Source organism: Helianthus annuus, chromosome 9 (assembly GCF_002127325.2).
Source record: "Helianthus annuus cultivar XRQ/B chromosome 9, HanXRQr2.0-SUNRISE, whole genome shotgun sequence".
Lineage (NCBI taxonomy): Eukaryota > Viridiplantae > Streptophyta > Magnoliopsida > Asterales > Asteraceae > Helianthus > Helianthus annuus.
The window spans coordinates 165,837,522-165,861,556 of NC_035441.2; the positions used below are offsets into that span (position 1 = coordinate 165,837,522).

The following is a 24,035-nucleotide window of genomic DNA, read 5'->3' on the forward strand; positions in this document are numbered from 1 at the left end:
AGATGTGTGTTTCACATCATTTTCACATTGTAATGCAACAAGATGAATATCGTTCAGACCATTAGCTTAACTCAAGGTGGATGATTTTAGATGTAACTTGACGAGGTTTAATGTCATTTGCAACAATGAAAGGAGAATTTATACGAGTGAAACCATTCTTTTTTTTTTTTTGGGTAATGGGTTACCCCGGTGAAATTTTATATCAACCAAATAAAACAGGGTGTGTTAAGACTTTAACACACACTACTAGACTTGACATACCAAGCCTAGGGAAACAAATAATGGAAAAAACCCAACCAAACGTCACAACCAAGACAAGTGAAACCATTCTTTTGAACACGACTAAAGACCAATACCGTTTGATAATCGGCACCTCATTTGCCCATATTCAAGGTTGGAGAACTCGTCAGTCGCTAGTCGGCCGGTGAGGTAGGACTAGCAACTACTCGGGATTAATCGAGGTTTTTATATGTAATTTTCAGTTTTATGTATACATATACACATTTTTATAAGTAAATATTTTAAATAGCTAGGTTTTAACTCTTACTCAACTCATTTTTAAGTATACAAGATTAATTGTTGGAATTCACGTGGTTTGGTTGGAAACTGGCCGGTATACAGGTTTTTTGGCTGAATCTGGCCGGAATCGCTGATTTTTAGCTGGCCGACGAGGCCCGACTAGCCCGACTAGGTCCGACTAGCGATTAATGAATTGATTAACGAAAAATTACTCAGTTACAAGCCGACTAACGATTAATGGACTGATTAACAAAAAATTATTTAGTTACTAGCCGACTAGCGATTAATCGCCGACTAGTAGCGATTTTTACAACACTGCCCATATGACAGTATGTGGAATAACTAAGATCATTCCAATGTTTTTATTTACCAAATATTTTTTATAAGATTTTTATTTACGAAAGTTAGTTTGTTTAATTGTTTTATTTATTTTAAAGGGATTTTTACATATTTTCCCTTATTAAGAGGATTAATCATATATTTGTCCAACGCTTAAATTTAATTACATATTTCCTTTTCTAAACCATATATTACATATTTATCCATTTCAAGTTACTATTTTACACTTAATAAACTTATTGAACGACTATTTACAGATTTCCACAATTCATCTATTTCCTTTTCTTCCAATACAATACAATATCACAACATCTCATAATTTTTTTTAAACGGCCAACGAATCCTCTAAATTGGCTACTGACGAAATTCACCACATCGGTATACACTCACCTCCGAACAGGGGGAAACCGACACTTAGGGCCGAAGGCCGTGAACACTCGCCCGAAGGCACGACAGTGCGGTGATGTAAAACCCGCCCAGTTCAATGATCGAACTAGCGATCTCCGCCTACTCGCCTAGTCTCCCATCATCACCAGATGTCACAAAAAATAATGGGGAGAGCAGGAATTGAACTTAGGTCCCTTAGAATCAATCATGATATTAAATTATTAAACAATGAAATTAAAAATAGGTTTCTTCCTGAATGTCACGTTATCACCAAAAGGCATAATCAAGGGACGATCGATACATCATTGTTAAATCAGCATGGAACGTTTTCATAATTCGAACATAAGCTATATACACAAAATCGACTTACCTGGACCAGAAGAGTCGGTGAAACAAATTTGCAGGGTTGTCGGAGTTCGTGTGGGGGCTTTTCGTTTTGTCACGAACCAGATTGTGTTGTGTAGGGTTTTTCCGTTTGCGTCACGTATGGTTTTCGCTATACCTTGCCCGAAGAACCGAATCGCACCCAACTTATTTGAATGATCGTTATTGGATTTATAGCCAAAGTTTCATTCATGAATTCACTAATAGGTGGGCTAACAAAAATTATAGTCCAAACGTATTTAACCAGATTCACTATTTTGGTCGAACTTTTTTAGGCCCACATATTTCAAGTCTAAATATAAAACCGAAACATAACAGAGCCCACACAAAAAACTGAAAACCATACGGATCAGTTTTTAAAACTGGAATGCCGAAACTTCGGTTTTGGTTCGGTTTGTTCTCAAAATCAACCCATACACACTGTAACATAGTATCAATGGTAGCAACCATTGAGCCAGCTAATTTGATAATAATAAAAAAAAAAATAATAATAATAAGAAAAAACTAATAAAAGAGTCTACTAAGTTCATTTTTCGTCCCACACACACCCTAACATAACATCAATGGTAGCAACTATTGAGCCAGCTAATATGAAAAAAAAAATAACTAATAAAACAGGGCCTACTTTAGTTCTCATTTTTCGTCCACGATGATCTAACAAACACAAGCGGAAAACCATAAAACTCGCAAATTGGCACTACGAGCTAGTAGAACTTAAAACGGATAAATTACACAAATTGAAAGAATGAACCACAATATCTACATAACCAAGCTTCCTAATCAAAACGCTAATTAGACGTCCCGTTGACCGGCCCTACTGCTCTCATAACCGCTACTGTCACCAGACTCGACGTATCTCTTCTCCATCAACCGCTCCCTATCCATTTCCCGATTCCCTCTATGTTCCTGTACAAGATACCATTGAAAAAAATGCACCCAAATATACAAGTTTTAATACACAAACTTACATCTCTGAACGGAAAATCATCGGCTTCAAGCATATGAATCACATGACCCATTTTAGGCCTCTTTTGAGCACTCGGATCCACGCAGCGTAATGCTACTAGTAGGGCCCGCTTCAAAGCTCTTGAAGATGGTTTTTCCGGTAGTTTAGGATCCAAAACCCCCTCCGCGTTCCTGTTTGTTACCATCGTTTTAAGCCAATCTACAAGATTCACCTACAAAACGTTTCTCCATTCAATATTAGACAAAAGTGGCGGAAACAAAAGAAATTAAAAGGTTTACGGGCTAGGCTAACCTCATCCGGAGGCCGACTATAATCTACAGGGTTTCTACCGCTAATAATCTCCATTATAAGAATCCCGAAGCTGTAAACATCACTTCTTTCATTCAACATGCCCGTACTAGCATATTCGGGAGCAACATATCTAAAAAGCAAATTCAAGAATATCATTAGCGCGTATAATACTAGCATATGTGATAAAAATATATAAAACAGATGCAATGAATCAAACAACTTAGTTACCCAAATGTTCCCATAACTCGAGTGGTGACATAGCTCTTCTCCGAGCCCAAAAGTTTGGCTAAGCCGAAATCAGAAACTTTAGGGTGCCATTGTCTATTAAGTAATATATTGCTTGATTTAATATCTCGGTGAACAACTTTGGGCTCGAGTCCTTCGTGCAGATACGTCAACCTATAAAGTTCACATCAAGGTTTAAAGGTTTAAAATTACTCGTGTGATAATTTCATTCTTGGTTTTAAATTGCGTGATACTCTCTGATGCGTTTGGTCCAAAAATCTGATGCGTGATGCAAGCGCATCACGTATGCGATGCGTTCTTTATAAAAAAAATTACCAAAAAAATTATTTATGTATATAAAGTAACAACTTATAAAAGCATACTGAACTAAAACAACTGACATAATAAGAAGATAAGAGTTGTGCTTTTTGGTTCAAATCAAGCATACTTAAATGTTTCTAGAACCACAAAAAGTGTTTAGGAACCATAATGTTCGAAATCAAGCATGTTAAGATATCAATTATGGAAAAAACCCAACCCATTTCATAAAATCTAGAGAAACAAAAACATAACAAACGATGTTGGGTGCATCGGAGCGCCTTATGCGAAATCAGCACAGTATTCTCGCATCATGTAAACGCAACACATCAGCTGTGGCGATGCACTCTCATCAGCACATCGGGCGCTTCACGCATTAAGCACGCATTTTAAAACCAAGATTTCATTCCCATAATTCACATTTTGGATTGTGGTATATACCCTTTAGCCGTTCCAAGCACAATGTTCATTCGAATCTCCCACGTAAGAGGACTAATCGGTCCAACATCTCCATGAAGCCATTGCTCTAAGTTCCCATTGTTTACATACTCATAAACAAGGATTCTAAACAGACATCCAAGTCATACAAGTATACAACCACAATTCAAAGTCAAAGTCAAGGTCAAGGTCAAAGTCAAAATCAAAGTCAAGTAATTGAAAATGCAGCAATCAAAAGCCTAAAAGGTATACCTTTGAGCCCCTTCAGCACAATACCCAAGCAGCCTCACTAAATTCTTGTGACGAACACGCCCAATCGCTTCCACTTCAACTTTAAACTCCTTCTCAGCTTGTCCTCTATAAAAAAAAGTCAAAACCAAAGTCAAAATTGACCCAATCTCCTTAATTTAGCAATACAAATTGATTAGAAACCTGTTATTAAGCAAATTTTTAACAGCAACCATAGTATTATCAGCCAGAACACCAGAATAAACAATCCCATAACCACCTTCACCAATCACATTCTCATCTGAAAACCCATTCGTAGCAACCTCAAGCTCTCTCAAAGTGTACCAATGACCCCAACCCAAATGAGACACTTCGGGTTGCACCGACATAACCGCCAGCTGGTCACCCGACCCGCTTCCATAAGACGACCCGCCTCCACCCCTTTCCGGGTACAAAACCCGGTGCCCCTTCCCGATCTCTATCTGGATCTTCTCATACCCGTTTACACTATTACCATCATCTTCAGTTACTTCACTTCTAACTATAGCTAAAGAGCCCGATTCAGTTCCCGTTTGGGTTAACGGGTTCGGGTTGCTGGTTTGTAGTGTATTGGGTCGGGTCGGGTCGACGAGGGTTGGTTGAATTTCGTCGGGTATGGTGGGGATTTTGGGTTTTTGGTGGACTGTGATGGTTTTTTCGAAGGATTTTTTGCGTTTGAAGGTGAAAAAGAGTGAGATGAAGAAGATGATGATGACAATGGTGGCTCCTAAGAGAATTCCGAGAACAACCCAGAATTTTAAGCCGAAAATTGAGGTTTTACGAGAGAGCTGATCCTTAAAAAAGGCGGACATTTTTGTGGGTGTCGGTGGTGGTAACGATCTAGGACTTCATAGGAAGTAACTAAGAAGGGTTTACTGTTTAGAAGTTGGAAGTGAAAGATTGTCAAGTTGGGGGACACAGATATGAAGGTGGTGGTAGAAACAGAGTAAAACGACAAAACCATTATGTCTTGAATAAAATATGTTTTTCAATTATTATTCGTTTTTAATTTAATACAGATAGATATTTAATATTGATATCTTTTTAAAGGTGAGGCCTTTTCCAAAGAATTGATGGCATTTAAACTTCATCTTAAGTACGTAACGGTGTAGGAGACGCCTTCGGGAAAACTTGATTCGGAAAAGTGGCCGGAGTTTAACCAAAAGTTTCGAGAGGGCGTAAAGTGATGGGACCCAAAAATTTTTTTCCTATCGTTATGTTTTGAGTCGGGTCGGGTCGGGTTGGCTATTCGATTCAAGTCGGGTCAAATAATAATAGTTCCAAATAAAACAAAGTGTATATTTACCAAACTACCCATTATTTATACACAAAGTTTATAAATATTTAGGATATACAATTTAGGAAAAATAATCGGGGGGGGGGGGGGGGGGGGGGAGGGGGGGTGATCCTATATAATTTTAAATTTTTTGGACGGAAAATCGGAACTTATACACTTCTAACCGAAACATTGGGGTGGGCGGGTGCACCCCCGGGCACCCACTATACTTCGCCAGTGATTCGGAACACGGGTTTGGCATTTGGGAAAGAATTTTGATCCGTGAACCTAAAGAAGAACATTGGAAATGGGGTTTGGGTTCATCGATTAAATGGGGAACTTGTCGCATTTGAATCTGGTTCATTCGGGTAGTTTTGGGTCGCAATGAGATGTCAGTCAATGACTGGTTAATCGATTTGGATTCATCAGGTAGTTTTGTGGGTGCCTCCTTCACTCTAATATGATTTGAACATTCACTACTTGGTTGAGGTTAATCAACAATGTTATTAGACTAAATACGTAACTATTTTCTTTGTTGTTTGAAATAATTAATTTGAAGCGTTGAAATTAGAAAGGTTGAATTTGCCATTTGTGTAGGTTTTAATATAGTTTATATAGGCCAACCCTTTTCTACAAGTCTAATGATTATAGGGAATATTTCACAGAATAGTAACCAAATTTCAAAAGTGTTCTAATTAGGTCACTCGTATCGTTTTTGTTCCGATTAGATAGCTTAACATTCAAATCGAGTCATGTCCTTTTTTCTATGTGTCAAGAAAAAAATGAAGAATAAGATGTTGGGGTTGGATTATTTTAATATATGAAATTATATTTATTAAAAATAAAAACACTTTAATTATGTTAAAAATTAAAAAAACAAGTTACAATTCACGTCATCACTCAAAGTTAGCATCAAATAAAAGGGAAAAAAGAAACAAAAATCCACATCACCATGGTTACTTATGAAATGGATGAAAAAACCCTTAATTTTAATGAGAAATGAATGTTGAGTGACCTGATTAGAACACTTTTGAAACTTGAGTGACCTAATTGAAACACTTTTAAAACTTGGTTACTATTCTACAAAGTTACCCCTTTATAAAACGATTAATGTCTTATATTTTATTCGTAACAAATTTAAGAAATAAAATGTATGTCTTTCACATGTACATGGTTTAAGTTTCCACCGTTCCTGCTTGTTATTATGTTGTTTGGTGTATGGAATATTAGATGAGATGATCAATTGGTTTCAAGAATCAAGAATATGTATGTGGAGTACACTATATATAAATCCATTCGTTGTATGGTTTAATCACTTGTTATGCGAGTCTCTTTGTATAATAATATAAAAATATACATAATCAAGTTATATTGTGCAGATTAAAATTTCGATAAATTATTAATATCCATTTTATCAAGTAGAATCAGAATTAAAGTGGAAAAAGGTTCACGGATGATTATATTAATATATTTAGCATGTGTGCACCTTACCTCACGCGTCCCACGGATCACGTAACAATATCACGTGATAGCTAGCTAGCTACAAAACTATACCTTTACAAAGTCTCGTGTATCACCACCGACGGCCGATAATTCCACTCGTGTAACTTTGCCTCCTATACCTTTGTTTTTTAAAGACTAACCACTTTCAGAAGATTACTAATTGGAAATAAGTGATGGAATCCCAATGGGCCTTTGTTCAATATCACCTAAAGAATTGGCGTTAGCTCATTTGGCTTGAAAGATTAGGGGCTGTTTGGTATGGGTAATCGAATGAACGGAGAAATGGAATGGACGGGGTAATAGAATGGATGAGGTAATGGAATTGATCATTACCATTTCATGTATTGTTTGGTTACCATGTGTGAATGGAATGAACAATTACTTTTTGTTGTTGGTATGCGAAAAAGACAAAGGAATAAAATCAGATGGTGGTGGTCAGTGATGGACGATGATGGTGCGTGGTGCTAGGTGTCAGTTGTGGCAGCGGCGGTGGTTGGCGGTGGTGGTGGGTGGAGACGACGGTGGATGGAGACGACGGTGGATGGTGACAACGGTGGTGGTGGTGGATGACGGTGGAGGTAGGTGGCGGCGGTGGCGAGGGTGGTCGGAGGTGGTAGCAGTGGCGACGGTTGTCGGAGGTGGTAGCGGTGGTGGCGGAAGGGTGGTGGCGGTTGATAGCGGTGGTGACGTTGATCGAAAGTGATAATGGTGGCGACGATGATCGAAGGTGATGATCGGAGGTGGCAGTGGTGACGGTGGGTGGCGGCGACGGCGGTGGCGAAGACGGAGGTGGGTGGCGGAGGTAGGTGGTGACAACGGCGGTGGCGGGTGGTGGCGGAGGTGGGTGACGGCGGTGGCGGATGACGGTGGTGGTGGGTGGTAGCAACGGTGGTGGTTTGTAGTGTTGTTAATGAAGGGTGAAGAGGGAATTGAATGGAAAAAAAAAACAAGGGGGACGGATGAAATGATATTGAGGGAATTGAATGCATTTTGGAATTAACGATTCCAGTTCATCGACCAACAAAACACTCTTTTCTTCATTCTCTCACAATGGTCCATTCCATTCCACCTCTCATTCCTGCATACCAAACGCTAGTTAGGTGTTAACTAATTAAGCTCTATATTAGTTAAGTCTAATATAAAGAATTATATATACTGTTAGAAAACCTGTATAAAAGAATTGAACAGAAACTGGACAGGATGTAATAAAATTGAAGAAACAGTAAACGAGTGAATCGGGCTTGTGTTTGACACAATTCCCTTAAACAGATTCGTCGTCTGTTCCCAGGGTACGCCGGTTCTAAGCAGCACCGCGCACTGCCGGACTTGAGCACTTGCCTGAAACAAAAAGAAGTTGTGTTGCAGAAACTGAGATTGAGAGAGGAGAAGTTGTTGAGGTGTGTCTAAACAGGTTGTCTACATTTTTATATAGGCACAGATCATAACTGATTCTAGCCTCATCATTGCAGAGAATTAAAGGCTAATCGGTTTCGAAACTTATGCCTCATCATTGTAGAGAATTAACTCACATAATGGCTCAGCGGTTTCGAAACTGAATAATATAATGATTCTCATTGAAACTGAAAATCATTTCAGTTAAAAACCCATTAATAAGACCAACCGTTTTAGTTTTAAAGACTAATTAATAAAAACAATTAGTCAGTCTCGAGTGCAAAAACTATCTCCTGCAAGCCCGGGTTTTCGGAGCTGCATTCGTGTCCGCAGGACGTGCGGGCATACGCGAGTTCAACTAAATCCGGTTCCATTTTTTGCACCCCCCTCCGAGCGCGCGCGGGGGTAGGAATTGTGGTAAAACATGTCATAAGACTTCAAAGGCTTCATTAAGGTTTCACCTTATAAATAGCCTATCTTTTAGTTCCCACACCAATGTGGGACAAGGTGAATTACCAACTTGAGACTTTCATTCACACTAAACTTCCAACAATCCCCCACATGAATGGAGGTCGATCTCAGAAACAACATAATTCCTTATTACATTTCAGCAGTTGAGTTTTGCATATGATAGGTAGGTGTTACCCTTTGAACCTTCGCTCATGAAATGCACTTAGCCTACTAGCTCTGAGTAGAACTCGATGTCTTTGAACTCGTCTGCCATTTGTGTAGACGACAATGCACTTCACACAAGACTCTCCCTGACAAAGTCAAGTCCTTATAGTTGTGTTCGTTATGGTCATGAACATGATGCCTGGTTCTGCGAGAGCCATTAGGTATTGTGCCCCAACAATACCCTTCGAAGCGACCCCACTTCTCTCTCACATAGGTGATTCACTATTTTAGTCGAATCATTAAAAGCCATAGGCTTAGCCTCACACTTGTCACTTTTAGGAATGGACTAGGAAGTTTACTAAGCTTTGTAATAAACTCCCTTATATATGTGTGTATATATATATATACGTAGGGTTATCCCCCCACAGTGACCTTACTAATTCATACAATTAGGTTTTCCTATTGAACTCAGCTCTTGGGATCTCCAGTCTACTGAGTTAGGTTTCCATCATATGAACTTATATTTTCAAGGGCTTCGGTCCCATTCCCATGGACGACTTCTGTACTAACTCTCTACTTAGGCCTTTTGTTAGCGGATCCGCAATATTATCCTTTGACCTCACGTAGTACACAGTGATAATTCCTGTAGAGATTAGTTGTCGTATCGTATTGTGTCTACGTCTGATATGTCTATTCCTACCATTATACATTGTGCTACGAGCTCTGCCAAGTGCCGATTGGCTATCACAATGTATACAAATGGCCGATGCCGGCTTAGGCCATCTTGGTATATCCTCAACAAATTGATGTAGCCATTCTGCCTCTTCACCTGCTTTATCTAAAGCGATGAACTCTAATTCCATCGTGGATCTAGCGATAATCGTTTGTTTCGACGATTTCCTCGATATAGCAGCACCTCCAAGTGTGAATACATACCCACTTGTTGCTCTGGAATCATTCGTGTCAGATATCCAATTTGCATCGCAGTGTCCTTCTATAACCGCTGGATATCTGTTATAATGCAACCCGTATTCCCGAGTGTATCTTAAGTAGCAACCAAGTGATACTGTTCCAATGCATTGAACTTGGGTTGCTCGTGTATCTACTTAGCTTGCTCACAGCATATGCTATGTCTGGTCTAGTACAACTCATAAGATACATCAAGCTATCAATAATTCTTGAGTATTCCAACTGGTTTACGGGTTCACCTCTATTCTTGGCTAGATGTTGACTTGTTTCAAGTGGAGTTCTGGCTTCATTAGAGTCATTTATATTGAACTTCTCAAGAATTTTGTCCACATAGTGGGATTGACTTAAAACAAGTCCACTTTGGGTTCGCGTGATTTTGACCCCCAAAATCACATCCGCTAGACCCATGTCTTTCATGTCAAATCTTGTTTTTAGCATGTTCTTTGTAGATTTTATGATTTTGTCATCACTTCCAGCAATGAGCATATCATCTACATATAGACACAAAATGACATATCCATCAGATGTGTCCTTCACATACACACACTTGTCACATTCATTGATTTTGAACCCAGCATCAAGCATGACATGATCAAACTTTTGGTGCCATTGCTTTGGAGCTTGTTTCAATCCATACAAGGATTTTACAAGTTTACACACTTTCTTTTCTTGCCCAATAGTTGTGAAGCCTTCGGGTTGCTCCATGTAGATTTCTTCTTCTAGAATTCCATTCAAGAAAGCTGTTTTCACATCCATTTGGTGAACTTCCAAATTTCTAATGGCGGCAATGGCAAGCACCAACCTGATGGATGTTATTCGCGTAACTGGCGAATATGTATCAAAGTAATCTAAACCTTCTCGTTGTTTATATCCTTTGATCACCAGCCTTGCTTTGTATTTATCGATGGTTCCATCTGGTTTCATCTTCTTCTTGAAGATCCATCGATATCCTAGTGGTTTACATCCTTGAGGAAGATCCACTAGTTCCCAAGTATGGTTTTGTAAGATAGAGTCTATCTCACTTTTGATTGCCTCTCTCCACTGAGGTCCTTCTGAGGAATGCACCGCTTGTTGGTACGTTTGAGGTTCATCTTCTACCATATAGGTAAGAAACTCAGGGCCAAAGCATTTTTCAGTCCTTTGCCGTTTACTTTTCCTGACTTCAACTTTCTCAGTATTAGATTGTTCTCGAGGTTTATCGTTTTCAACTTCACCCTTGGGAAAAATTTCCTCAACCGGTCTAGAAGAACTTGGTTCACTTTTATCTAAGCATGGGAACATATGTTCAAACCATGTTGCATCCTTAAATTCCATTATGGTGTCTTTGCATATTCCAGGATTCTTAGAATCATGCACAAGAAAACGATAAGGTCCATAAGGACGGGTGTATCCTATAAATACACAATCCACCGTTTTGGGTCCTATTAGTAGGCGCTTAGGTGGTGTGACCACCACCTTAGCTAAACACCCCCACACTTTCAAGGATTTATATGGTGGTTTCTTTCCGGCCCATAATTCGTAAGGCGTTACATCCTTTTTCTTATTGGGTATCATGTTCAACACATAATTTGCCGATAAGATTGCTTCCCCCCACATGTTTTGGTTTACACCAGAACTTATCATCATGGCATTCATCATTTCTTTAAAAGTACGATTTTTCCGTTCCGCTATGCCATTTGATTGAGGGGAGTAAGGAGCCGTGAGTTCGTGGATGATTCCACTTTTTGCACATACGTCAATAAAAGGTGAAACATATTTACCTCCTCGGTCGCTCCTTACGATTTTGATTTTCCGATTTAGTTGATTCTCAACTTCGGCTTTGAACAAGATAAACTTGTCAATAGCCTCATCCTTACTCTTAAGTAAGTACACATAGCAATACCTAGTACTATCATCAATGAATGTGATGAAGTACTTGTTCCCACCACGAGTAGGAATTGCTTTTAGATCACACACATTAGTGTGGATCATCTCGAGGGGTTCGGTGAGTCGTTCAACCTTTTTGAATGACGATTTCGTTTGTTTTGCTTCTACGCAAATTTCATATTTATTAATTGAGTCGATATCGAATGTTGGTATGCAATCAAGTTTAATTAAACGACGAATGGAATTATAATTAACATGACCTAGTCTACCATGCCAAAGATAAGGAGACTCAATCAAGTAAGTAGAACTAGTAGCGTTTTCTTTCATTGCATTCACGACAATTACATTTAGTTTAAACATTACATTGAGGGCATAGCCCTTACCAACATACACACCATTTTTGGTCAACACGACCTTGTCCGACTCAATCACCATTTTGAACCCAAATTTGTTCAACTGCCACCCCGACACAAGGTTCTTACGAATTTCTGGAACATACAACACGTTTGACAAGTTGAGTTCCTTTCCAGAAGTCATTTTTAGAACCACATTCCCCTCACCTTTAATTCCGGCCGTGGCGGAGTTTCCCATAAAAACATTTTCGCCATTAGTCACCTCTTTGAAGGTGTTGAAAAGGCGCTTGTCGAAACACACATGACGGGTAGCCCCCGTATCAACCCACCAATCCTTGTTATTTTGCCCGACCAAATTAACTTCAGTCACCAAAATCGAGAGATCCATGACCATGGCAACCAGGTTGTCGACTTCATCAACCATGTTCACGTGTCGAGCATTTTCCTTCTTGGGAAGCTTGCATTCATTGGCCTTGTGGCCGTGCTTTTGACAATTATAACAAGTTCCTTGGAACTTCTTTTTCCCAACTCCTCCCTTAGGACCAAGGTTGGAGCGTTTTCTATGACTTTTCTTTCCACCATTTCCGCTGTTTTTTCCCTTTGAAGATTGGTCATGTTCAACAAGATTGGCCTTCACTGTTTCAGGACCATCAACCTTTTTTAGGGCCACTTTGTTGTCTTCTTCAATCCGAAGACGAACAACAAGATCTTCAATGGTCATCTCCTTTCGCTTATGCTTGAGATAGTTCTTGAAATCAACCCAACTTAGTGGCAATTTTTCGATCATTGCAGCAACTTGGAATGTTTCGCTGAGCATCATTCCTTCCGCATGAATATCATGAAGGATAACCTGCAATTCTTGGACTTGGCTCATGACCGTTTTAGAGTCTATCGTTTTAAAGTCCAAGAACTTAGCCACCACGAATTTCTTAGTGCCCGCATTTTCTGTTTAGTATTTGCGATCCAAAGACTCCCACAATTCTTTGGCAGTCTTTGCTTTGCAATACACATTATACAATGTGTCCACCAAACCATTCAAAATAAAGTTGCGGCACAGGAAATCCGAATGATTCTAAGCATGCATCGCGCTCACAGATTGACCATCCATATCCCCTTCATCAACATGGGGTTTAGGTTCAGCGTGGTCAGATAAAAGAACATCTTTTGTTGCCACTGTTTGAAATTCACACCACTGAATTTCTCTGGTTTCTCAGCATGCGACATTGCATTAGGCAGTGGTGTCACTAGACCAGTAGTGACAGTAACAGCAGAAGTCATGACCGCAGAAACAACACTGGTCATGACAGTAGAAACAACAGTAGTCATCGACTGGGATTCAATTCTGAAACGAAAAGAATGCAGAAACAATTAGTAAAACGGATCTGTTTAAGTTTGTTAGAAAACCTGTATAAAAGAATTGAACAGAAACTGGACAGAATGTAATAAAATTGAAGAAACAGTAAACGAGTGAACCGGGCTTGTGTTTGACACATTTCCCTTAAACAGATTCGTCGTCTGTTCCCAGGGTACGCCGGTTCTAAGCAGCACCGCGCACTGCCGGACTTGAGCACTTGCCTGAAATGAAAAGAAGCTGTGTTGCAGAAACTGAGATTGAGAGAGGAGAAGCTGTTGAGGTGTGTCTAAACAGGTTGTCTGCATTGGGTTTTATAGGCACAGATCATAACTGATTCTGGCCTCATCATTGCAGAGAATTAAAGGCTAATCGGTTTCGAAACTTATGCCTCCTCATTGCAGAGAATTAACTCACATAATGGCTCAGCGGTTTCGAAACTGAATAATATAATGATTCTCATTACAACTGAAAATCAGTTCAGTTAAAAACCCATTAATAAGACCAACCGTTTTAGTTTTAAAGACTAATTAATAAAAACAATTAGTCAGTCTCGAGTGCAAAAACTGTCTCCCGCGAGCCCGGGTTTTCGGAGCTGCATTCGTGTCCGCAGGACGTGCGGGCATACGCGAGTTCAACTAAATCCGGTTACATTTTTTTTACACCCCCCTGCGCGCGCGGGGGTAGGACTTGTGGTAAAACATGTCATAAGACTTCAAAGGCTTCATTAATATTTCACCTTATAAATAGCCTATCTTTTTGTTCCCACACCAATGTGGGACAAGGTGAATTACCAACTTGAGACTTTCATTCACACTAAACTTCCAACATATACCTAATATATGAAGTATTTAAAAATTAAAGTATAATTAGATCTTCACTGCCCGATCCGGTTTTATACGGTTGGTTTTTGGTATAAACCGCAAACCTAACTGTTCGTTATGGTTTAAATTTTAGAGCATAACCTACCGGAAGTTAGGAGAATAACCGACCGTGATACTATATCAATAACCAGTTTGGACGATTGCACTGTTTTAAACAAAACCGTAAACACCACTAGTTATCATTGCCTAGAATTCTACGGTTGAATCAACTTTTGGTTATATATTTTCAACATCTAAATTTACCATGGCAGGGAATAGTATCTCCCTGTCATTGGTTCAAATGGGCGGCCGGCCCTCTCCTATTGGACCAACCAGTTTACTATTTTATACACACTTGAAAATTACGTTTTTGCCCCGAAATAGTGTTTCCCTGCCATTGGTTCAAATGGGCGGTGAGCAATACCCATTGGAATAACCAGTTTATTATTTTATACCCACTTAAAATTACGTTTTTGCCCCCAGTTAAAAAATACGGTTTGCCCCAACTTCAAAATACATTTACCCTTTTTGCTCCGTGCTAAAAAATACGATTTCGCCATCGGTAAAAAAATTACGCTTTTACCCTTAGCCAAAATTACGTTTTCGCCCCAGTTAAAAACAAAATTTTGTCCCCCCCCCCCCCCCCCGTCTCAAAATTACGATTTTACCACAGTTTATTATTTTATACCCACTTTAAAATTATGGTTTCACCCCAGTTTAAAATTACGTCTTTGCCCTTAGTTCAAAATAAAATTATGCTTTTGCCCCCGGCTAAAATTTACGATTTTCCCCTCGATTAAAAATTACGATATCATCCTCAATTCAGAATTACGTTTTTACCTAAAGTGCAAAATAAAAATATGGTTTTCCCCTAGCTAAAAATTAGGATTTTGCCATCGGGAAAAAAATTTGATTTTTCCCTCAAGTAAAAATGAAAATATGACTTTGCCCCAGCTTAAAATCATGTGAAGGAGCTGCCTAATACTCTTTTTACTTTTTCTTTCTAGCAAAACTATAGTACTGTTTTTTTATTTGGTTGATAATTATTCGGTTATCGCCCCACAACACGGGCGGTTCATCACCTAGTTACATATACAAAACTAAAACTTCTAGAATGGTTTTTGATACCTATAATATAGGTTCACCCTGTTCACAATTTCACATATATACAATATGTTTTTGCATTAATTATAAAAATACTCATATGGTTTTTTTCATCAATATATATACACACAGACACTGAGTAACAATTAATATACCAACCCAACTTGTGCAACATGGAGTACAGGCCAATTACCAACGAAGGTGACCTGTGAGAAATGAGAATGGCTCATATGGACCACTCCTAACCAAAAGCCACGAGTCACACCAACTCAGTCAAATGAAAACGCTTAAACCTGGAAGCTAAAGCCCGATTGGGGCTTTTCTTTGCTTCTATATTCGAAACATTTTTATGACACAGCAAGCCTCAATTTACCAATGGGTGGGCTAAACCAATTTACAACGGAATTAAATTGCCTTTTTATTCCACAGAAAATTAGAATAGAAAAGCATATGAGAGAACATCATGGTTTTGAAATATGTGTAAAACGGTTATATTTCTTTTACGATATATTATTTTCTAGCATTTTTGTTCTAGTAATTTGGGTATCAAGATGTTAGGGTAAGGTTATTGTAAAAAAGGTTAAAATGTAAGAAGTGAGAAATATTATGGAGATAACATGTGTCCTCATTCTAAATGTATACTTTCTATAAAAGAAGAAACTTCAATGACATAAGAAAAGCTGATGTGTCAGTTGGAGAGACTGTCCAACAAGACTTTTTTTATGTCATTATTACATCATAATGCATAACATTAAAAGACTTTAAAATTCAAAGGTGGCCCACATTCATATTCCAAAGGCCTAACATCAAACCACTGCCTATCTCCAAAATTCAAACCTATGTTATAAATTCAAATCCAGTTCCCTCAACATCTGCCCTCAACATTTTATAATCAAACGTCTGTTACCAATTCAAAATTCTGGCTCCACATTCAAAATTCAAAATTCAAACCATATATTCTAATCCTATAAATAAGACATAATTATCTGGCTCCACATTCAAATCTCTCTCGCTCATATCTGCGAGCGTGTCTCTCTCTCTCTCTCTCAAATGCATCTTTCTCGTGATTCAGCCGTTATTCTCCGATTACACTTCTTTGTTCGAATGTTTGATGATTCTGTTTACATGTTATCGTTCCAGTATCATTGTTCCAACATCTCTTTTCAATGAAGCTTCCCATCACACATCAACCTTTCAATATCGATGTTGCAGTATAATTGTTGCAACATCGTGAAAAGTTGCATGTGCTACCTTCTTTGATGGGAGAGTTGCAACTTGAACAGACGATATGTATCTTCTATCGTGAAAAGTCAGATGTGCTACAACAGTTGAGAAGAGACCTTTGCATTTTAGGTTTGTTTCTTATTTTGATTAACTGTTGATGATGTTGAGAGTTTTTATTTACACTGACATTTTAGAATATGTTAAGATGCATGTTTATATTATTAAAATGAACTACTACATAGAAAAATAGAAATTTAATGAAATATTTATAAAGTATTACACGCTAGAGTTAGCACTTGCTAGGATTTTGTAGACTCTGGCCTTTCTCCATGTGATTTCATGATCTCTTTTGAATTTCAGGTCAGTTAGCATGTTGCAGATTTTCTGATCCTGTTTTAGAAGTTGTGTCAGAAACTCTTCTGCATTCTTCTGGAACTCTGATGGAGGAGAGTGGAGGACTTCATCGAGCAATGCTATGCTGTTCCAGGTTTTGTTGTAATTAGTGTCATTGATTATGCCGACTTTCCTGTTTAGTTCTTCGTCTGTTCTTTGTTCTTTGAGTGACTACATCGAGAATTGTGTTTTAACACCGTTGGTGTCTGACCAGTGGTAGAAGCTGAAGTTTGCCATGTAGATTTTTTGTTGGTTTTCTGATTTGGAACAATTTTTGACAGAAAGTGATTTGTAGGACAATTTGTTGATGTTTTGAATCAAAAGTAATCATCGGTCTTTTATAGAGTTTAAAAACGCATCTACATGGTAAATGAAGAGGTTAATTGTAATTGTGATAATCTTCTTTTGTTCTTTGAACTTCGAAATTTTATCCCTTGGGTTTCTTGGTATTTAGTTTTACAGTTTTCCCATAAAAGTTGGGGTTTGAAAAGGTTTTTGCATTAAAAGACTGCTGTTTTGAAATATACATTAATATGTTTATATTAAATGTACACGTTTTCACAATTACAAATTTCAGTATATAAACTCATAGTCACTTCACCTGTTTTTCAGAAAATCTTCCTACGAAGATATCATACTTTCAGGAAAGTCGAGTAATATAGTTTATTCAAATGGCGTCATTCACAAATGCAAAATCAGATGATTTAAAGCAGCGTTTTGTCACGCAAATCGAGGAACAGGTGTATGAAGATAGGGCTACTCTTCAAAAGCTGAAGAGATGTTTTGATGGATTGCAAGTTGGCCTGTTTACTAGAGAGCAGGTTTCCAGAGATCTTATGCGGATGCCTTCAACTTCCCTTCGTGAGCTTTGTGTTGTCAGTAATATAGAGTGCGGTGATAGAGACGTGGAATTCATGGCGATGCTGAAGAACATACATCGAGAGGTTCAGCAATCAATGGAGTTGAAGCTAAAGTTTTGTTAATTCTTGCTATTATTGTTAGATTTGAACTTTAATGTTGTTCAGTATGTGATGTAATTATTGGACTTTTAATGTCATGAATAAATGAATAAATTTTAATCTTATGAATCTATGTTGCGTTTTAGTTTTACTTATTTAGTGTTTGAGTTTGATTTAAATTATGTTGATTTTGAATTGTGTCTGAACATCTGTTTGGTAAGTCAACAGAAGTTTAATAGTATCAAGGGTTGGTTTGATGGTGAACAGATAATGTTGATGTTTAATTGTGTCTGAATATCTGTTTGGTAAGTCAACAGAGGTTTAATAGTATCAAGGGTTGGTTTGATGGTGAACAGATTATGTTGATGTTGAATTGTGTCTGAACATCTGCTTGGTAAGTTAACAGAGGTTTAATAGTATCAAGGGTTGGTTTGATGGTGAACAGATGAGTGCAAAGATAAAACAAATGTTCAGAATTTGATCATTGATAGTAGTTTTTTGAAGAATCTGTGCTCCTGCAAATTACAGAGAGTCAATATTTGGAGTTGTAAAAGGTCTGTTGTAGTTAAAGTTTGGTAAAAGAGAACATCTGCTGATGATGAAACAACTGTGTATGCTAACGACTGTTTGATTTACCACTGTTGACTAAATGAATAAATTTTAGTAGTATTAATCTTTGTTGTCGCATCTTCATTTTAATTATTTCAGTCATTCCTAAGTATTATTATATAATTTTGTTTATCAATAACAGTTTTTTGGAAGAATTTACCATATATTTTGGTGTTGTAAAAGGTGATGTGTAGCTAAAGTCTGACAAAAGAGAGCATCTACTGATGAATAAATGTCTGAAGAGGCAAAGGTCTGCTATCGGTCAACAGATGTTAACGAACAACAGATGATATTCAATCTTAAAATGCTTAACAGAGGATTTGATACTAACAGTGGTTGGGCTAATGATGAATAAGTATTAGGAAAAATTACAAGTTTTGTCCTTTATCTTTATACCCATTTTCAGGCGGTGTCCTTTTTAACGAATGTTGACAGGCGGTGTCCTTTACTACGTATTTTGTTGCAAGTTTAGTCCTTTACACCCAACCCAGTTAAAAAACCCTGTTAATTGTTGGGTGTAAAGGACTAAACTTGCAACAAAATACCTAGGTAAAGGACTAAACTTGCAACAAAATACCTAGTAAAGGACACCGCTTGTCAACAATTAACAGGGTTTTTTAACTGGGTTGGGTGTAAAGGACTAAACTTGCAACAAAATACCTAGTAAAGGACACCGTCTGTCAACATTCGTTAAAAAGGTCACCTCCTGAAAAGTGGTATAAAGATAAAGGACAAAACTTGTAATTTTTCCTAAGTATTATTATATAAGGTCTGCTATAACTATTATTATATAATTTTGTATGTGAATAACAGTTTTTTGGAAGAATTTACGGTATATTTTGCTGTTATAAAAGGTGAGTTGTAGCTAAAGTCTGACAAAAGAGAGCATCTGCTGTTATAAAAGGTGTGTTTTCAATCTTAAAATGTTTAACAGAGGATTTGATACTCACAGTGGTTGGGCTAATAGCAGATGTTAGACTTACGACTGTTGAGTTACACCGATTGAAAACAGCTGTTTTTGAAACTTATGCTTGCCTAAAAATACATCCACTGCTAAATGGTACCGTCTGTTGTCATAATTTCTGTTTATCCTAATGATTGTTGATTTACTATACTGCTCACTGTCATCCATTATGACAACAGAGCATCTGACGTGGACATATGTTAGCAAAAAATAAAACAACTGCTGAAAGTTATCATCTGTTCTCATAACTTCTGTTTATCTAATGACGGTTTGACTCACACTGTTCCCAATGACCAACAGAGGTTTCCAAACACATTTTGTTAGACATCTTTTAGACATCTTTTATTAAGTTTGTTAAATATCTTTTATATTTAGTTATAGTTGTCTTTTAGCTATAATAGATAACACATTTTCGTACAATATCTATACATGTATCTATATGTTCTATCAATATGTGTTATGCATGGTTTTCAATGTAAATGTAAATTACAAATTCAATAAGGGGTGTATGTGTAAATATTTTTCATCTGTTGAAAATATGGGAAAACGAAAACACAACCGTCATTATTTCTTTAGCATCATTACACATCAAACATCTATCATCTGACTTCTTTCAAAAATCTCTTCTTCCCAGTCATTTTCTAGGGTTTCAACTTTCTTATTCTCCGTCTTGTACACTTCAATTACCGGAGGTTTTATTGTTTTTTCTTCAGCAACTGTTACATACATTTATATTGTAATGAACTTTATATTGTTTAACCGATTTTAATTTAAATCCTATCTTGCTACAAATACGATTTTAAACGTTTATTGCTATACATTCAAGAAGGGTTTAGTTAGGTGTTTGAATCATTTGTTAAGAACATATTAAAATAGTTATTATTTGCAGAAAAATTTTAACTCATACTCTGTTTCTATGATTAATTTCAGTTGATACTCTGTTAATACAAAAAGTTAATGTTCATCTTCGAAGCCAACTTTTTAATTTCAATCTTTTAACATCTTTACTGATTCAAGTTTTATCATGTATACTACATTTGTCAAGTTTCTTGATAACCCAGAATCTTTGAAACTGGTATGACATGTTTTTATATACATAATTTATTTTTATTGAGATGTATATGTAACAGTTGTTATGGTTTATATTTTCTTACACTACTTAAAAATTATATACAGGATGTACCTATAGCCTTTGCTAATCAAAAGTGGGGAGATTGTTGGCAAAAAAATAAGTTGCAAATCTATCATGAGTCTGGTAAAAAATGGGCTGTGAGGGTCAGAACAGAAAATTCAATGCCAATAATAACTGACGGTTGGGACAGTGTTATTAAAGATCTCAATTTTTCGAGGGATACTTTGTTGGTTTTTAGACCGTTAGGTGATTTTGGGCTTGAACTTTCATGTTCTGTTGATGGCATGTGTGGTGAATCTTATTTCACGTTTAATCGTTATGCAAGATTTGGTTTTACGGTATGACTATTGATCTTAACTTTAATCCTTTTGCATCTTAAACGTGTCAACACTTATTCTCATAAGTTACATACTTCACGTATAGTATTCATTGTTTTTAATTTTATGCAGGTAATCGAAGACTGCTTCATTAAACAATTTTACGTAAACAGCCCACCAAGTGGCAAATTTCAAATCTGTTATAAGGGTTCCTATTGGAATGTTGAGGTGTCTAAGGTTGATACAAACTTTGTATTTGCTAGAGGATGGCCGGAAATGTGCAACGATATTGGGATACTTGAGGATGATTTGCTTGTGTTTAGCAGAATTGATGATGTTGTTTTTGAGGTAGTAGTTTATAGAGATGAGACTAAGATTTGCTTTTCGAATAAACCTGAATTTGACGATGATAGTGTACTTGAGATATCAAAGGCTGATTATGTTGAAAATGTATTCAAGGTACGTATGTATTTAGCACTAGCATTAAGTTTTAATTATTTTAGCATTATATTAATTATTTCATTAACGTTGACCAGGACATCTATGAGGATGAAGAAGTTGTGTCTGTAGGTGAAAGAAGAACCGTTACTCAGGTACTTACTAAATTATTAAAATTATTTATTTTTAATTTAACACATATAAGAATTTAATGTGTTTACAACTATTAGTAATGCTGTTTACTGATGTTACATTTATCCAATAATGTATTATTTAGAAGAAGTTACCAACCAATGCCGAATGCACGTCGAAGAGACGCATGTCTTCACGATTGAATAAAACACAAGATGTAAGTTTACCATCTTAAAGATTGTTATATTACTGTGGTTTTTAAAGTTACTCTATGACAACAGGTTAAGAAGAAAGGTAAAGTTACTTCTGAGAGAAAGGAGACGGTCAAGAATAGGACTAAGGGAAATGCTGCCTTACCTGTCGACACAAGTGATCATATTGGATGTTCTTCATCTGCTCACAAAGTTAAGGTATCTATACTCGCCACTTAATTAGTATATCTTATATAAACTGTTTTTTTGTGCATATATTCAACATTCCTTTAATTCACATGTATATGTTTACTTTTTTATCAAGGGGAAGAGAGCCGCCAACGTTCAGAAAAAGCTTAACTGTAGAAATAAGATTAGAAGACTGCAAAAGAACATTCTGGACATCTTCTCGACCCTGAGTTCTTTCATTTTGATCACAAAGGAGACTATAGGCTGGTATACCATTTGTTTATAACAAACTAATGATTTATGTTTATTTGTCTAACTATTATTTTTTTCTACACAATACATGTAGCATCTTCCTGTTGAAGTTGCCAGAAGAGCAGGTCTTTCTGTTGATCTTCATCATTTGAAAGTTTAAAATATGGTTGGAGTTGTGGAGGTTTATAATGTTAAGTCGGAGTTAAATGAATTGAATCCACGTTATGCGTTGGACGGTTGCGAAAGTTTATGACTGAGAATAACTGAGGTTTGGTGATATGTTGCACTTCACATACGTGTCTTCGCAACAGAAGATCGTATTAAATCAAGTTACCTCAGTTTAACAACGACATTTAAGTATGTTCTGGTATCAGATATTATAACTATGAATTTTTTGATGGTGATGTTGTATGTTTTTTTTGTTTAAATTATTAACTTGATGTTTTGTTGCTATGTATAGCTAACATGATAAAACACTGTTATTAGCACTTTATGTTTTATTTATAGATGATATCATGCTTCTTTTTGCTAATAGTAACTGCAATTAGTAGAAACTTGGTTTATTAATCGCAAATGTGACATTCTTCTGTATTTATGGGTTTATGAATTCAGAATAATGGATGGATATATATGACTGTATTTGGCATGATGATGTTGTGTTTCATGTTGTAAAAATCAGGGAATTGTCAGATAATAGATTGCTTTACCCGATTAGATTATGTGTTAAATTATAGTTCTTTAAGTCATTGTTTCGTTTTCTTGAATTTTATGTAATTTTGTAAAGAAGTACAATAACAAACAGTGGATTGAACCCATATTTGCCTTTTGGTCAATAGTTAATGGAAACCCATGTTAGGTTCAAAAGTGTTTTGAAGAGGAAAACAGTGTGAGAAGACAGTAGATCTGATTAAGTTAAACATCTGTTCAGACTTAAACATATGTTTGGCCTTTTATATCAGAGGTTTGGACTTAAACAGTTGTTTGACCTTAAACAGATGTTTGGCCATAAACAGATGTTTCATCTTAAACAGATGTTTTGCCTTAAACAGATGTTTGGCCTTCTATATCAGATATTTGGACTTAAACAGATGTTTGGCCATAAACAGATGTTTGGCCTTAAACCAAACATCTGTTTAAGGTCAACATCTGATTGACTTTTGGTCAACATCTGTTTGAATTTTGGTCAACATCTCATTTAGTATTGAACAGTACTTTGAATAACTCAACATCTGTTTAATTCGTTGTTTCGTTTTCTTGAGTTCTATGTAATTTTGTAAAGTAGTACAAAACAAACATTTTTACAGAATCCCAAATCACCCTATCATTTAAGTGCATTGAAGTAAAAGTGGAAATGATGTTAATCATGTGGTCCTGTTGTGCTTTTGTTTGACCTCTAATATGGGTTCATGATCTAATCTGGTGATTTGAAGACATTGTTGTTGAATCGAATGAGATGCTTGATGTAATGTGCTCGTATTAATAACAAATAGTAATTAATATAATAAGTTTCCCGAGCCCGGGAAGCAATCTCGGATAATAACCTAGCTAAATAATATTTTATAAGGAGTAGTAGTTAGTTATAACAGTCTTGATGAACTTTCGTTAGAGTTTCACAAGTCCACTCAATTGTTGAAGTTAAAAAAAGTTGTGCATATCGTGACAAAGAAACGACCCGTGTTTGCATGACATGGGTTGACTAACATCTGATAGTTACTATCTATCCATCTGGCAAGCTTTGTTGGAGATAATGGATGACAGTTCTTAGTAAAGTCTGTTGGAAAGCAACAAAAGTTTTTAACAGTTAATAG

At 36.8% G+C, this 24,035-nt stretch overlaps 1 protein-coding gene across 1 annotated transcript; it reads right to left on the reverse strand.

The window, feature by feature from the left end:
* Nucleotides 1-2,218: 2,218 nt before the first annotated feature.
* On the reverse strand, nucleotides 2,219-5,079 carry LOC110879422 (probable serine/threonine-protein kinase At1g01540). Its single transcript, XM_022127879.2, has 7 exons — nucleotides 4,301-5,079; nucleotides 4,121-4,225; nucleotides 3,872-3,994; nucleotides 3,116-3,286; nucleotides 2,888-3,017; nucleotides 2,598-2,807; nucleotides 2,219-2,535 (listed from the first exon to the last, which is right to left on the reverse strand). The coding sequence occupies exons 1-7, from the start codon at nucleotides 4,945-4,947 to the stop codon at nucleotides 2,422-2,424; spliced, it is 1,500 nt and encodes a 499-aa protein (XP_021983571.1). The 5' UTR covers nucleotides 4,948-5,079; the 3' UTR covers nucleotides 2,219-2,421.
* Between the last annotated feature and the right edge of the window lie 18,956 nt (nucleotides 5,080-24,035).

Excerpts from the sequence above, each read along its gene's own strand:
- LOC110879422 (XM_022127879.2), bottom strand. The coding sequence starts at position 4,947 with ATGTCCGCCTTTTTTAAGGATCAGCTCTCTCGTAAAACCTCAATTTTC. Across the intron at positions 3,287-3,871 it reads GTGCTTGGAACGGCTAAAGG|GTTGACGTATCTGCACGAAG; the intron begins GTATATACCACA and ends TGAACTTTATAG. Across the intron at positions 2,808-2,887 it reads ATAGTCGGCCTCCGGATGAG|GTGAATCTTGTAGATTGGCT; the intron begins GTTAGCCTAGCC and ends AACGTTTTGTAG.